General features: G+C 44.2%; 1 protein-coding gene across 4 annotated transcripts in view; it reads right to left on the reverse strand.

Moving 5' to 3' along the window:
* OXR1 (oxidation resistance 1) overlaps positions 1–17,584 on the reverse strand; it is a 191,295-nt gene that overhangs the window by 110,667 nt on the left and 63,044 nt on the right. For all 4 annotated transcript variants that reach the window (XM_081918727.1, XM_081918729.1, XM_081918726.1 and 1 more), the window contains one exon: positions 671–870. In XM_081918727.1, coding sequence (XP_081774853.1) covers positions 671–870 — 200 coding nt within the window. The remainder of the gene's footprint in view (positions 1–670; positions 871–17,584) is intronic.

Genomic DNA, 17,584 nt, shown 5'->3' on the forward strand with positions numbered 1-17,584 from the left:
CTGCTATCCCAGCTATCCCAGCCTGGTTAGCCCCCTAAATACTCTGATACCCCATAATTAAATACAATATACTCCCATAGATACTACTTTACACTGCGTTTAAAACCAAAATCGCATTTGAATAGAAACTGTTTCCTAGTCTTTATAACTCTGTACCTTCTTCCAGAAGGCAGAAGCTGAAAGAGATCATTTCTGGGGTGCGCACTGTCCTGCACTATCTCTGCAGCTTTCTTATGGCACCTGACAGCATAGATTTGATCCAAGGTGGGAAGAGTGCACCCAATTATTCTCTCCGCAGTCTTTACAACCCTGGGCAGCATTGGAATGTATTGCTAAGGAACAGCAAGGAGAACAACAACAGTAACAACGGTGGCGATAGGAAGTCATAGACCACAGAACTGAATGTTTTTTTAAAAAACAACAACACAAAACTAAAAGCAATGACAAGGCACTTCTATATCTCCTATACTTGAAGTGACCTGCATAAGGGCAAACTCTTAATGCCCACAGCAGATGAGAAAACAACCCGCACCGAACAACAGAAAACCCAGCAGCTCTGATTCACCTAATCAATGAAAATGTGATTGATTGTTCCACAGCGAGAGCTTTCCTTCACTGAAGGAGATTACACGTTTTTAAGGGGAAATATGGTGTATGTGTTTTGGCTCACCAATGGTGTAGTATCTCTTCAGCTCACCCCTCCGCGGGTTGCGCCGTTGCGTATTCGCAGTGTTGTTCTGCTCCTCTTCGGATGTAGCTGTGTTTGTGACAGGCGGCGGCTTAGGTGGTTGCATTGCATGTTGAGCGGCAGGTGCCAGAGGTTCATAACTTGAAGCAGAAATATCAATAGACTGTGACTTTTTCTTTAGCCTGGAAACAAATGGCGATAGCATACTATTAATGTCTTCGTTGTACAAAGCTGATGGAGGAAATATAGCTAATTCAGATTCGGTTTTTTCAAAGAGGCACACACCCACACCCCGCAGCTAGTTAACAAGATCTGAATTAGTTGTGTGTGTTTTTAATGAAGGCAACCCCCATCAAGTCAGTGGGGATATGTCAATCAATGAACCGCATTGTATTTTAACTGCAAAAGTTCCAGTGGTTTTCTTCTCCTTAGTAGAATTTATTGGTTTGGCATCAACTCTCTGAGGAAAAAAAGGCTCCACAATGCTAAGATTGGGGTGTGTTTTAGAGCAAAAACAAAACCCCACCATCAAAATACATTTTGAAAGTAGGAGTATCAAACAGCCAGCAGTTTAGTTGCTGAAAAGAAAAAAAAGGATTTAAAACATTTATTGTGAAAAGAAAACCATCTCTCAGGAGACAGGAACACTGTATACCACACTGAAATATGAGGTTTCTGTAAAATTGTCAGAGAACCCAGCGCCCACAGAGATGTGAAATTAAAAAAACAACAACACTTTATACAATTTTATTTGCAGAACTAAGAGAGTTTCTCTATTCTCCTAAATGTACGAAGGCTTTGATACACATGGAGCGTATGAGAGAGAATATCTTCAATTGAAGATGTTTGTGTTCTATTTGCAATGAAGCACATACAGCACATGAGCTACTATTGGTCTCCTCCCCAAATTTGTGGTTGTGCATGCTCATTTTTAAATACAGTAATTCTGCATTCATGGAATAAGCAATCCTGAATAAGTAAATGCACAGAGAAAACACGATTTTTGTATTTTTAAAAGGGACACATGAAACATTGTGCTCTCTGGAGTCTTCAAACTTTATTTTAATGATAGCTTTGATATTCAACATCATTTCACTTCTTTACTTTTATGGATTTGTAGACCTTTCCAATTGCTGCATTTCCCCAAGACAGCAGCAGCATCACCATCATCATAACCAATGATGTTAACTCACAGAACCTTTAGTTTCAAATTGGAATATGTGAGCTTTCCAAAGCTCCCCTCAGAGTAACTGAGAAATTACCTCAGCTAATTTTTCCAAGCCTGTTCAAGGGCCTGTAAAATTCACCCCCGCCTTGCTCTGAGGAAACGGGAGCTTTCGTTCTATGCTTTACAGTGGTACCTTGGTTTGTAACCAGTTTGGATTACAACCGTTTTGGATTACAACCACGTCAAACCCGGAAGTACATGTCCCCCCTTTTTTATATTACAACCCTTTTTCTTGGATTACAACCAATTTTGGGGGGGAGGCCCCATTGGCGAAAGCGCACCTTGGGTTACAACCTGTTTTGGTTTACAACCGGACCCCCGGAACGGATTATGGTTGTAAACCAAGGTACCACTTTACAGACTGACTGTCTTTCTCCATTATTTTGCATGGGGAACAGGTAAAAGATGTTGCAGGAGCAAGGGGGGGCAGGATAAGAAAATAGCCATTGCAATCCCCTGTAGAAGACCTGTATGGGTAGCCTTTTCCTCCTCTGAATGTCCACCCCCTGCCACTGTGATTACTTTGCATGGGGATTGGTAAAAGTTGTTGTAGGTCTCCCATGAGAAATGTACTTCCCCTAAAGGTAAAGGGCCCCCTGACAATTAAGTCCATTCGCAAACGACTCTGGGGTTGCGACGCTCATTTCGCTTTACAGGCCAAGGGAGCTGATGTTTGTCAGCTCCGCAGACAGTTTTTCTGGGTCATGTGGCCAGCATGACTAAGCTGCTTCTGGCACAAAGGAACACCGACAACAGAGCAGCGCATGTAAACACCATTTACCTTCCCACCGGAGTGGTACCTATTAATCTACTTGCACTTTTTGGCGTGCTTTCCAACTGCTAGGTTGGCAGGAGCTGGGACCGAGCAACGGGAGCTCACCCCATCGTGGGGATTTGAACCGCCAACCTTTTGATTGGCAAGCCCAAGGCTCAGTGGTTTAGACCACAGCGCCACTCACATCCCTATGTACTTCCCCTACCCTGGTCCAAATCCCCAACGCTGGTCCAAATTGAATATAATGAGTGACATAGCTCCAGTACATTCAATAGGGAGGAACTGAGCCAGTATTTTTTATCCTGCTTGGTTTTTAATCCAAGAGGGAAACAATTCCAGAACTTGTATTGCTTGCCTCTTCTTTAAGGTGGGTTTTAATGAGTCCCTGAAGTTCTTTTCTGGGACTTGACATCTCTAGTTTCAAATAAATTGTGTTCATCAGCACATCTTAGATTTCTTAAATGTCACTCATGGATTATGATGCTAAGCTCCACCATTCTACACCTTAAACATTAAAGCTTTCAAAAGCACACCGAGGAGAAAAGAAATATTTGGCAAATAAACTCTTAACACCAAAAACAAAAAACAAAAACCACCACCCCTCTGGTGGCTTTTCAATTTTCACATTCAGCTACTGCTTTTGTACAAGGACTGAATCAAGTAAATTAATTTTCCCTTTCTTGACATTGTTGTTCACTTGCAAAGATTAATTGCATTAAAGTTGTTCTCTTGGTTGTCTAGGAGAGGAAGCAAACATGGTAGATTAAATTATTTGATTGCCTCCACAGTAATAAACAAGTCCACTGTTTGATACTTCTGTGCTAAAAACCTCCATTGAAGTAATTTTGTGCATGTGTCACAGATAAACTTGCCACCTTCCCCATGTGCACTGAATCCTTTGGAAGAAGAGCAACATAATAGAGATACATGATAAACAAATACAGAAGTGACGGGGTGGAAAAGGAGAGAGTTAGGAAGGATAAGCCAAGATCAGAAAAGTGGTTTAGAGCAATCAAAATCTCAGCCAAGAAAGTAGTTTCAGTTCAGATTTCAGAAACTATTGGCATAGGTCTGAAACCTCATAGAAAGCAATAAAATGAGGTTTGCTGATGGCCACGCTGTCAGGGGCTAAAGGGCATCGTTGTCCAACGGCATTTGGAGGGAACCACATTGGGTAGTCAATATGGTGCCCTCTTGATGTTGTTATGAACAGGTTGGACACAGAGGAATGGTGGGAGAACCAGCTGATGAACCACCAAGGGAAGACTGTTCAGAGACTGGGAGGAGCTGCTGGAAGCTGAAGACTTAGTGTAGGGTTACCAGATGTCCCTGTTTCCCAGGGACAGTCCCCGGATTTGCGAATAAGTCCCCGGACAAATTCCATCCCCAGAATGTCCCCAGATTTCATCTAATGTCCCCGGGAAATGCAGCCGCGGCAGTCTCAGCAGCCTGGAGCAGTTGGCTCTGCAGGCTTCAGGAGCTGCTCAGAAGTCCCCATATGATGGTAGTGCAGGGGCTCTAAGATGCAGCTTCTGGGCTGCCTCCACCTTCCCTGACCCCATCAACTAAGCTGTGAAGGGAGGCTTCATGCTGCCTATCAGAGGGGGCAGGGATCTCTGTTAGGCAACGGGAAGCCTCCCTTCCCAGCTGAGGAAGCAAGTAGGAATGGGATTGGGGCTGCTCCGATGGGAAGGAAGGCATTGCGCTGCCTGAGAGATTCCTGCTTGCACACAAGAAGGCTCAGAGACTAGGAGGAGGTGCTGGAAGCTGAAGGGGATAACAAGGCTTCGTGAGCATGGAGAGTCTGTGGCAGAGAGAAGTCCAGAATCAGAGGCAGAAGCTGAGGCAAGTGGGAGGAAGAAAGTCCAGAGGCAGAGATGAGTCAGGCTGGTGACAAGTCATGTGTGTCATCCCCCTGCTATGACAACCTCCCTTTCCCCCCACTCTCGGTACCAGAAGAGGCAATCGACAGGAGAAGCAAAGACAAGGGGCATGCAGGCGCAGTCTCCAAATGCCTGGGAAAAGCCCCAGAAAGGAGGAGACCTAAATGGCTGAGGGAAGGAGGGGACCTTTAGTTTCATGGAGTAACTGGTTTCATGGAGTAAGATCTACAGGGAATGAGGTGCTGTGCTCAATAGGCCTGACACTCAGCCAAATGTGTTTCTGCTAATAAAGTGTTAATGCCAACTTTGAACTATGTGATTTATTGCCCAGCTCACTCTACAACAGATCTTTTGGACCATCATCCTTGGCAATTGGGCATGTTGGCTGCGGATGATGGGATCTGCAGCTCCACCCTGGCTGCCCCAAAGATATCAAAGCTATTTGGGTAAATTGTAAGCCCAAGTCAATAACATATGCATCCTTGGATTATGGAAACAAGCCCAAAACAAATGTTTCCCTATCTTCAAGAGTTCCATCTTGCTCTTCGTTTTTAAAGCGGTTGCGCATCTTTATTTGATACAAAGAAACAGCATAAAATAAGAATAAGAGTGGAATGAGCAATTAGTTGTGACTCCTGCTGGCCAGCCCTATCATAGCTAAGGAGGTGTTTGTTGAAGAGAATGAATATTTAGCAAGGATTCCTGCAGAGCTTATAAAGCGGTTAGCTTGCTTGGCTGAATACAACCTACCCTTCCATGACTCATCATTGAAACACACAGTACGTGTAGAATGCAAGCTTCTTAACTTCCTCAATAACAACGCATAACATTCTTTAAAGCAGCAAAAAGGAGACAGGGTTCATGTGAGCATCCTTGATGAAACCTGAGGTAAAAGTTTGTGCCATGGAGAAAACTGATTGTTTTGAAATAGCCATTGCCAATATTGGCCAGTGAATTACCTTGGAGCCAAACTAATCTTCACCGCAGATAGCCTTCATACCCTGGGTGATAAAACTCTTGAGGCCTTTGCTGCTGCTTCTCCTTGCTATCACTGTAGGTTTGTTTAGCTCTCCAAGCACGCAAACAGGGACAGGAGGAAGGCCTCCCTCCTGAGCCTTCAGGTTGCGATGGACCAGTAATTCAAAGAAACAACCCCAAAGCAGCCTTAAACTTCATTAAGGGAAAGGTACTGCAGAATGTCACAATTGCAGCACTTTCTCTCTTTGGCATCCGGCCTTGGGCTTCCAGGCTAAGCTAATGCAAATTTAGGGAAAGCGCATGAATTATGAAAACCTATTCTTCCAAACAGAAAGTATGCTTTTCTTCAAGTGTCACACATCAGCAATATTATGCCGCTTTGGTGGTCTACCCAAGCAATTTCATTTCCCTTCTCACCCTTCATTTTCTCCTAAGCTTCATGAAAGCCTCTCTCTCTTTTTGCCTTCCAACTTACTATATAAATAAAATTCCCTCTTCACTCTTAAACCTCCTTGGAGCAGCCTTTAAAATCCTTTGTTGTAACTCATTTTTCTGCTCCACGTGGCACCCCATTATCAAAGCAACTTTCTTTTGATGATGCGACCATCTGAGGACATCACAGAATGACATATGGAAGCCCTAGATAATGGATTACAATCAATGAATGATGTCCCCTCCATATATATATATATATATATATATATATATATATGCAGGTTTTGGTGTCCTCGGGTGTCTTCCCGTGTAAAAGTTGGGGTGTCTAGGCGACGTTTCGACGAGGTCTCACTCGTCATCTTCAGGCTGGTGCTTTCGGCTTCTTGTTACTGGAACAGAGCAGGATCTCAGTGTTTGAGTTCCTATAAATACTGTTGAGGGGGTGTGGTGTATAGCCTCCAATGTTATACACCACACCCCCTCAACAGTATTTATAGGAACTCAAACACTGAGATCCTGCTCTGTTCCAGTAACAAGAAGCCGAAAGCACCAGCCTGAAGATGACGAGTGAGACCTCGTCGAAACGTCGCCTAGACACCCCAACTTTTACACGGGAAGACACCCGAGGACACCAAAACCTGCATTCCTGTACCCGTGAAAATCTACGAAAGCATATATATATATATATATATATATATATATATATATATATATATGCTAGCGTCAGTCTTGCTCATCTCTGCCAACTGATGAAGTGGGAAGGACCAAAGGCTGGATTAAACAAAACGCTGCTATCAGCTAATTCTTCAAACCAGCTTGATAGCCTAGCAGGCAAGGGGAGTTGTGTCTTTCTCAGCTTACAAATAGGATGGATGACCCATCACTCACTGTGCTCTATTGAAGAGTCCTCTGTAGTAAATCAAATCACTGTTACTATTATTATAACACTGGGGAGCAGATAGACGTATCTCTCTCTCTCTCTCTCTCTCTCTCTCTCTCTCACACACACACACACACACACACACACCACATTTGCTACTTCTTCTCTATAACTCAGCAGCTCGGAAAAGCTTAGGTGCATAAAAATGTTCAGTTATTTTTGAAGCTGTCATCTGAGCTTATTACTTTAAAGTTGCAATAAGGAGAGGGGGTTCATGTGAGCATCACTGATAAAACCTGAGGAAATAATTGGTGCCAATTATATCTGTGGTATACAAATGTAATAAATAACAACTACTACTACTACTACAGTGGTATCTCAGGTTACATATGCTTCAGGTTACAGACTCCGCTAACCCAGAAATAGTGCTTCAGGTTAAGAACTTTGCTTCAGGATGAGAACAGAAATCGTGCTCCAGCAGAATGGCAGCAGCAGGAGGCCCCATTAGCTAAAGTGGTGCTTCAGGTTAAGAACAGTTTCAGGTTAAGAACAGACCTCTGGAACAAATTAAGTACTTAACCCGAGGTACCACTGTACTATTACTGCTACTACTACTATTACTGCTACTACTACTTTTATTACCCTGTCAAAGGTGAGATGGGGAGCTACAAATCTTACTGAAGAGAAAATACATTAGAAAAATGTGAGGGTTGTTAAAATCATTAAAATGTGGAGCAATTAACATTTGGTTATATGTTTGTATATATTCATATAATGTTTTTCTTTCCCTTTTACACAGTTGTGTAATATAATTTGCTTTATAACTGGAAAAAAATCAATGAAGTATCAATTTTAAAAAACCACCATTTGGTCCTGACAGAAATAGTGCACAGTTATTAAACTGTGGAATTTCTACCACAGGATGTGGTGTAACAGATGCTGGAATACATAGGCCTTTGGCCTGATCCAGCAAAGATCTTCTTAAATTCCTCCAACTTTCCCTACTTCCACATCTCTAGATTGGGCTAATGGTCTATTTCAGTGTTTCCCAAACTTGGGAAACTCCCGCTGTTTTCAGACCACAACTCCCATCACCCCAAAGTAGCAGAATCAGTGGTCAGGGATGATGGGAATTGTAATCTGATAACAGCTGGAGTTTCCCAAGTTTGGGAAACACTGGTCTATTTCACAGGAGGATCTGCAAGAACAACAAATGACCATAAAGTTCTGTGCGCCCTAAAAAGTCTAGCAATCAAGATGTGTTGCATAATGAGACATACCTAATAATTCTGAAAGTGTTTGCTTTGTATTCCTATGCAAATTCCTCATTTTGAGATACTTCCTCACCTCGAAGCGACATTATTGCCTTTGAAACCAGAAAGGTTAGTCCCAGAACTTTGTGAGTGCCTTTACAAATAAGAAGATTAGCTAATGTTTGCTTCTTTTGGTGCTAGTGGCTTTTATTCAGGCTCTCAGTCTGGCAGGCTTCCATTTCATCCACACAGAATCATATATCTCATCTGTAATATTCATCTTTTAAGTACAGATGTTGCCCTAAGAAACAGCAGACTGAAAACCCCTGGAGGCTCAAGACTCTCCCAGGTTGTGGGTGAATACTGCCTTCTTACATGGAGCTGAAAGGCAGCATTTTAGCCATATTTCACCCTTCTCATAACTGATTTTCCAGTTTGTCAATCACTGCTGGTTAGTCTGCCATGCAGTCCCTGTGAAAAAGGAGTGGATCAATGACTCCCATCAACTTCCTTGCTGCTGCTCACACATTTTCTCCTTCATCTGCAAAATCCATCCTCAATACAACTCCAGAGGCTAAAAATGTAAAGTGCCTTTTACGGGTCTAACAAAACATAAAAGCAGGCCAGAAAAAGACTGAAGGTTTTTTTTTTTAAAAAAAAAGTTTTCAATGTCAGGGAAAGGGAAGGGAAGATTGCTTTTTGGCTCATACACATTGTAGCCTTCAAGCTCTCTTATTCACCAGCAGCTGAAGGTTAAATCTCCCGTGACATTTAAAACTTTCTGATGAAATTATGCAACACCTGGGGACCTGCCATATCAATGCCCAAATGCAGCTAGCATCTTCATTCTTCACACACCCCTAGCCAGGGGTGCTGGTTCCTCTAAAAAGTGTGTGTATGGGATTCCAAGCCATTCCCATCATGCCTTTCCTTGGATTCATCTCTGCAAAGCCCCTCTCACCTCTTCCATCCCAACTCTGCCATAATAGCTAAATGGATTGTCTAGTTTTAGAGACCGCATATCCATGAATAAAGGTAAAGGGACCCCTGACAGTTAAGTCCATTCGCAAACGACTCTAGAGTTGCGGTGCTCATCTCGCTTTACTGGCCAAGGGAGCCAACGTTTGTCCACAGACAGTTTTTCCAGGTCATGTAATAATAATAATAATAATAATAATAATAATAATAATACCCCGCCCATCTGGCTGAGTTTCCCCAGCCACTCTGGGCAGTTCCCCATTGAGTGTTAAAAACAATACAGCATTAAATATTAAAAACTTCCCTAAACAGGGCTGCCTTCAGATGTCTTTTAAAGATAGGATAGCTGCTTATTTCCTTCACATCTGAAGGGAGGGCGTTCCACAGGGCGGGCGCCACTACCGAGAAGGCCCTCTGTCTGGTTCCCTGTAACCACACTTCTCACAATGAGGGAACCGCCAGAAGGCCCTCGGCGCTGGATCTCAGTGTCCGGGCTGAATGATGGGGGTGGAGATGCTCCTTCAGGTATACAGGACCGAGGCCGTCATGTGGCCAGCATGACTAAGCATGACTAAGCCACTTCTGGCAAAACCAGAGCAACTCACGGAAACACCATTTACCTTCCCACCGGAGCAGTACCTATTTATCTAATTGCACTTTGACGTGTTTTCAAACTGCTAGGTTGGCAGGAGCAGGGACCAAGCAGGAGCAGGAACCGCAAGAAGGCCCTTGGCACTGGACCTCAGTGTCCGGACAGAACGATGGGGGTGGAGATGCTCCTTCAGGTATACTGGACCGAGGCTGTTTAGGGCTTTAAAGTACCTCCTGCATGCAGAGAATGTGCACTACTACTGGGTTGCAGTCCTTCCTCAACTCATTTCATGCTACATCCAAGGTTGTTGTTTTTAAAGTATTATCTACATATGTGCCATTTGCTCATGTCACCTGGTGTGATGGGGAAAAGGCAGTAAATAAACAAATATTATTCCCCTCCTATTAAATTAGGCATACATTATGAAATTACAAGCTGCTGGAAATCTCCATTTCATGCTATTTAGAGAAGGCACTTTAATATACCAAATAAGGCAGCCTTGGGTAGAGGCAATTCACTTAGCAGTCTGCCACCTAGGCACTGACGTCACTCATTACTCATCGTCTGGCTTTCATAACCAAGGTTCATCTCCATCACTCTAGAAAAAAATTTTATGGCTCTCCTGAACTTTAGAATCTGATGTGCAGCAAAATGTATTGCCGGATCTGTGGCTCTCCTTAAATCAGAACCATAATCCAAGATGTCATGAACAGTTTTGGTTCCTGGAAAAATACAACGGACAAAAATGGGTCTCGAGTTTTTCAGCAGCAGTAATATATAATGCCACTTGAAATCTATCTCAGTGAAAATAGCCTTCTCCTGTAGATCGCTACCTGAGGGTCTCTGCTGTCTCAAAACCCTGAAGTGACTATGAGTTAGGCTTACTCTAGTTCTCTGTACTGCACTGGGGGTGGGGGAGAGAGTTAAATTATTGGAATGAGTTTACAAGAAGTTGCCTTTGTGAAGACTCTTTGGAAACTGCACTCGATCGAGCAGCAAGGATAGACCTACTTCAGTCATTTTATCTCTCACACATCATACAAATACTGTTCTGTGAGGCCTTCCCACATTCTCCTGCCACTATTTCTACAGCCCCCCCCCCAAGTGTTGAGGGCTTCAGCTTCTGCAGCAGAGAGACCACCATTACTCCAAGAGGCTCCTCATGCAATTTAGAACCCATATTTTCCAGGATTCTACTTGAGTAGCGAAAGGTTCCTCCAGTGGAATTCCAGCTCCCAATTCAGGGAGGGGCCAGCAGAAATGTAGATGGGAGGTGCAGGAGAGGGCAGGGTTACCAGCCTTGCCCCTGTTCTCCCCATGCATTACAGCAATTCCTTGCAAGGAGGGGGAGAAGAATGACTGGAATAGAGCCAATGTCAGAGGAAACCACGGGACCATATGAAACCATCTCTGCACCAGTTACTAATATGTTTCTGGGTGCAAGTCAAAGTGTTGCTAATTGCATTTAAAGTCCCAAGTGGCCTGGGTCCAGGATACCGGAGGAAACTGCCTATCTGCTCATTAAAAACTGAGTGGAGAGAACCTTTTCTCCTCTTTCCAATGGGAGAAGCAGAGTTGGTTTGACACGAGGTGGTGCCTTCACAATGGCTGCACCAATGCTATGGAACACTTTACTCCACAAAGCTTGGGTGCCCCTTCTCTGGTTGTCTTCTGCCAGCTGGTAAAGACTTTTAAAACAAGAAATCCTGCAGGCTTTTGGTTTGCCAGGTACATGTTCAGATAAGTGCCACTGCCACTTTTTCAATCACCTCCAGCCCTAGTTTTAGCTTTACCATGGTGTGACCACAATGATGTTCAAATGCTCCGATGACTGTTCCTCTCTCTCGCTCATACACACACACAACCATGTGCTAGCCATTCCCCCATCTGCAAAACCCATCCAAAAGTGACATGCAAATTGCTGCCAACTGGGACTGAAATTTTTAGCCAATTAATTTGTTAAATCAATCAAAATATGCTTTGTTTAAAAATATTGCTAATTTTTAACAAGTGTTGCACTGTGGAATGGTCATGCTCAAGGTTCAACCCAGCCAAGGGATTTTTGTATTTCTCCAAATCTTGGGCTTCTGCCAAGACTGCTGGTACTTCCTTCTTGTAGTGTGGATGGGGTTGTTTTGGGTAAACAAGGCATTTTCCAACGCTTTGAAAATAAGTTTGTTTGTAGAATACAGTGGATGCTCGGGTTGCGAACGTGATCCATGTGGGATGCACGTTCGCAACCCGCAGCGTGTGCAACCTGCAGCGGTGCGTCTGCGCATGCGTGGGTTTTGATTCAGTGCTTCTGAGCATGTGCAAAACGCGATTTAGCACTTCTGCGCATGTGCGGCCGCCAAAACCCAGAAGTAACCCATTCCGGTACTTCTGGGTTTTGGCGGTCTGTAACCCAAAAAAAGTAACCTGAAGCGTCTGTAACCCGAGGTATGACTGTACAAAGAACATATATAGGCACTCTGACATGCTAGAGGGAATACCTCTTCTGTGATTGCACTTATGTGGCATATGAACTGACCCAGACCCTGCGAGCATCTGAGGCCCTTCTTCATGTGCCTCCTCCTTGAGAGGTTCAGAGGGTGGCAACATGAGAACGAGCCTTTTCTGCAGTGGCTCCCCACTTGTGGAATGCTCTCCCCAGGGAGGTTTGCCTTCGTTACATATCTTTAGGCACTAGGCAAAAACATTCCTTTTCTCCCAGGCCTTTGGCTAATTAAAGAATCCATGGCCTTTTAAACTGTGCAGAGGGGTTATCGTTTTGTTTGTTACTATGTTGTGCATTTTTGTGTTTTTATATTGCAAACTGCCCTGTGATCCTCAGATGATGGAGACAAGAAAAGTGCCACATTTTCAAGATAATTCTTCCTTCCGTTTGCATCTCAGGACACTTATGCCTCAGCTTTATTGGACTTTGCAGTTCGTAAACAGCTGTTTTCACATCTCCAGGAAATGTAGGGCAGTCTGAATCTTTCTCTCTCTCCCCCCTCATTGCAGTCTTTCAGACCTTGAAGGTCAAGTCTGAAAGGGATGCACTAAACCTCTAATTTCCCCAAGGTGGACCGTCTTTGAGGGGGGAAAATGAAGAACCACTTGTATTGACGTAAAACAAAAATAGCCAAGGTGAACGCAGCAATCCAGACCCTGCCAATAATCATGCCAGAGGTGGCTAAGAAAGAAGTAGAGAAGTGACTTGTTCACGTTTCATAATAGGTGAGCCAACGGGCTTGTTTTAGTTAGAAAATATCTATGACCTGTATAGTTGTCATTTCTGTTGGAATTCTGCTACCCGGTCATCGGTATGTGCCTATCTGATCAGGCACCGGCTGAATTCCTTAGACCTCCCTCCGGCGTCTCCCGGCAGGATAAACAACACGAGGTCCGTTCCGGCGATTTTCCTCAGGCTGTGAGGAAAACACACCAACTGCTTCTGCTTCTCTCCTCCTCCCTGCATATCCCCAGGGAGGGGAATCAGACACAGACAGTAACGTATCTACATGTCCTTTTATTTGTGTCTTTTAGCAGTCATACAGTAAAACATGTCTGCTCTCTTCAACATACAGAGAGAGACTCCACCCATGTACATCCTGTACAGGTCATATGACATACCCACTGAGCTAACATCCGGTGCTCAGTACAGAATGGACTGCCCCTTTGTTCCCATGGCAACAGTCACAAACTTCCTGTTTGGCTTTCCAGCCACAAGCAGCAGACGGTGCTGCCTTTGCTTGCTGCAGCCTTGGTGCTTTAGAATAACATCCTCCCCCTAAAGTATCAATGCGTGCTGCGAGCAAAGCGTCATCCAGAGAAGAAAACAAACAGTTGTTATACTTATAACATTCCCCTGTTGTTTCAGTTCCACCCTTGGAACTACCCGCCACTGGTTTTACCAATGTACCTCTCTGGTTGTGTGACTTCCAAGGAATGAGTGCTTCTGCATTACCTTGGTTAACAACTCTCTGTTGTGCCTTTGTCTCTGACTCAGACACAGCTTCAATCTGACCTTGGTCATTTACAACAGCAACAGTTAGGTAAGCAAACTCTTGTGAATACCTCTTGGGTGGTACACCCTTCGTTGCTCTCTCAGACCTACGTAAGAGGTGCTGCTCTTCTTTGCTTTCCGGTTCAGCCTCTGAACTCTCTGGAGAACCAGTACTAAGCTTAATCAGTGGTTCATCCTCCTCTTCTGAGGGTCTAGTCATTATGTGAGATTTCCTCTCAATGACTGTGACAACTGAGCTGTCTGAGCTATCGCTGTCATCATCAGTACTACTGAACTCAATAAAATCAACATCATCATCATCATCATCATCAGAATCATCATCACCTGTGGGAAATGTGTGAACAATCACTCTCTCCTGTTCAGGAGCACTCTCTAGAAATTTTGTGAGAATCACCTTTCCAGATTCAGACAAAATTACTCTGTAGAGACCCTTTTCATAACCCACAAAAATGCCTCTGGCATTCTTTACTCCACCTGGAGCTTCTGTTCTCACATGAGACCCAAAAACCTTGAAATGGGCAACAGAAGGTTTTCTGTGGAACAGTTTCTCAAAAGGAGAACTTCCCAACTCTTTTGAAAACTTTCTCAACCACGTGTAACAAAATGACATTAGCGATTCAGCCCAGTACTCATGTGGCAGATGTGAACTTAGCAATTGCGCATGCATTCCCTTTTGCAATTCTTTGTTCACCCTAACACAAACACATTTATTCCAAGCTTCTTCGGAAGCTGCAAGTTTGTGTCTTATCCCTTTCTTCTTCAGGAACCTCTGGAACTCCTGTAAAAGAAAAATTGGCTTCTCATCTGTGCAAAGACAATCTATGTTAGCATCATGCATATTTTTAACCTTGTCACAAAACTCTTTAAACCTTTCTAAGGCTTCTTTCGGTCTCTCCAAAAGATAAATCCAGACAAAACCTGTAAAAGAATCAACACATATTAGGTAATACTTTGCATTGCCTCTAGATGGTTCAAAAGGACCAATCACATCAGCATACACCCGCTGAAATGCTCTTTTGACCCTCGAGGTGACCTGCTTGGCGTCTTTCTCAGCTACACCTGCAAAAGAGATCTTGTTAGAATCACAAGAATTACATTTCATGTAATCACTTTGCTCAAAAGTCAACAAATACAGTCCATCTTTCTCTTTGGCAGAAAGATACAACTCTCCATCTTTGTAGATCTCGCAGTGTTGATCATCATAGGACAGCTTTAGTCCCTTCTTGGCAATCTGCGAAGCGCTGAGCAGATTGTACTTCAATTCTGGAACCAAATAAACATTGCTTATAGTCAAGTTCAGACTTTTAAGATACACAGTCCCAATTCCGGTCGCTTCCAGCTCTTGACCGTTGGCTTGTTGCACCGCGAAGCTTTGCTTCTTAAACGTAGAAAATAGTCCTCTGTGTCGACACATATGAACTGTGGCTCCAGTATCCAAAACAAAGAAATTCCCCACTTCTGGTGTGGCTTTTAGCGACATCAAAGCCTTTGCAGTCTTTGCCTTTGGCTTGGTGTGACCTTTGTCTGACGCGTCAGACTTTGTGAAGCTTCCCTTGGCTCCTTTGTTCCGACGTGGCTTCGAACAGTACCGCTGTAGATGCCCAGTCTGGTCACAATTGTAACATCGGACAACGTTCATAGCTACAGCATCTCCTCCAGTAGCTTGAGCAGTGGGGGCGTTAGAACTCCGTTCTTCCCTCCCCCTGTCCTTCACGTCCAGGGCGGCAAGCCTGTCATGTTCACAAAGAACAACGGCAAAGACCCTCTCCGACGTTAGATCAGCTGCTGGGAGAGACCCCAGCTGACTGGCAACTGTTTTGTAAGTCCGATTCAGGCTGTTGATCACCATGAAGCAAAACACTTCCTCCTGCAGACGGAAATTGCGTTCCACCATCTGTTGACGCAGAAATTTCATTTCCGTCAGGTGCGCTTGAACATCTCCATCAGGCGCAAGCCTCAGGTTGGTCAGCTTCTCAAAATACAGCAACGCTGAAGAACCTGCATCTCTCTGATGTGTCCTTCTTAGCGTGTTCCAAACATCTCTCGCGTGCTCTAAGCCTTGTATGTGGATCAATTGCGAATCTGACACACACAGGATTATAGCAGTTCTGGCCTTCACATCCTTTGACTCCCAAGCACGCGTTGGCGCTGCAGGAATGGGGTTCTCAATCACTGCAAACAGTCTCTGATTCTGCAGCAGGGCCTTCATCTTAACAGACCAAGATGCATAATTGTCACTGGTCAAAAGGGGCGGAGAAGGCAGGGCTCCCCCCTTCTTGGCATCCATTGTGAGTCCTTGCATTGACTCTTTAAAACACAAGCCTCTAAAATCCAATAGCTGGCTTGTTTACACTCTGTGCACCTGGCAGCTCTCAACGCTGGCTGCGTTGGAAATTTCCAGGAGCTCCTCAGACTTCGTAGTCATAACAATTCACTGTTTTTTTCACTTCTCCTCTCTGAGGATTAGCCTTCACTGGAAGGCGTCGCTTAGCAACGGCACATTCCAATCCCTTGGAGAAGAAACCACAGGAATGTTTGGTATGCGGTTTCACTTTTAACTGGAGCTGTTTCCCATACGCTGCTCCCTCGAAGCAGAAAATAACTCAATCTGCATCCACTCTTCTAAGCCCGAAAATCACATACCTGGGCTCCGTGGCTTTTGCTTCCAGCTTGCTCTGGTCAGCTTCTGGCTGCAGAGAATCAGCTTTCTCACCTCAGGCATCCATGGAAGCCACCTCCTGATGCAGAGGGCGATGAAAACAGGAACCATCAGCTCTGCTACCAATGTTGGAATTCTGCTACCCGGTCATCGGTATGTGCCTATCTGATCAGGCACCGGCTGAATTCCTTAGACCTCCCTCCGGCGTCTCCCGGCAGGATAAACAACACGAGGTCCGTTCCGGCGATTTTCCTCAGGCTGTGAGGAAAACACACCAACTGCTTCTGCTTCTCTCCTCCTCCCTGCATATCCCCAGGGAGGGGAATCAGACACAGACAGTAACGTATCTACATGTCCTTTTATTTGTGTCTTTTAGCAGTCATACAGTAAAACATGTCTGCTCTCTTCAACATACAGAGAGAGACTCCACCCATGTACATCCTGTACAGGTCATATGACATACCCACTGAGCTAACATCCGGTGCTCAGTACAGAATGGACTGCCCCTTTGTTCCCATGGCAACAGTCACAAACTTCCTGTTTGGCTTTCCAGCCACAAGCAGCAGACGGTGCTGCCTTTGCTTGCTGCAGCCTTGGTGCTTTAGAATAACAATTTCTTGCTTAAGATCATGTGTATGTGGCAACAGTTTGTGAATAAATAATTTCTTTCTTTTAAAAAAAGGAAACCTATGAATATGGTGAAATATTCAGAAGGACAGAATAATCCTAATGAAAACAAAAAAAATCCTTCCAGTAGCACCTTAAAGACCAACTAAGTTAGTTCTCGGTATGAGCTTTCGTGTGCATGCACACTTCTTCAGATACTAGATTCTTCAGATATTCTATCTGAAGAAGTGTGCATGCACACGAAAGCTCATACCAAGAACTAACTTAGTTGGTCTTTAAGGTGCTACTGGAAGGAATTTTTTTGTTTTGACTATGGCAGACCAACACGGCTACCTATCTGTAACTAATCCTAATGAGTGTGCATAAGAGTAGGGATGGAGATTTGCACAGAGAAGGAGATGCCAAGCCTGTCACCATCACTTCCCTCCTGCCTTGGCCAACTGGCCAATGGAAATTCTGGTCAAGCCATCCCTTTGCATCCCCTTCCTCAGGTTTGCAGTACAAGAAGAGGATTACACCTGGGATAGATAAGCTGTTGTAAGCTAGAAGTGCAATTCATTTGAGGATGCAGCACAGCATGACTTGCATAATACTGT

The sequence above is a fragment of the Podarcis melisellensis genome (assembly GCF_964234715.1).
Source record: "Podarcis melisellensis genome assembly, chromosome: 7".
Classification (NCBI taxonomy): domain Eukaryota; kingdom Metazoa; phylum Chordata; class Lepidosauria; order Squamata; family Lacertidae; genus Podarcis; species Podarcis melisellensis.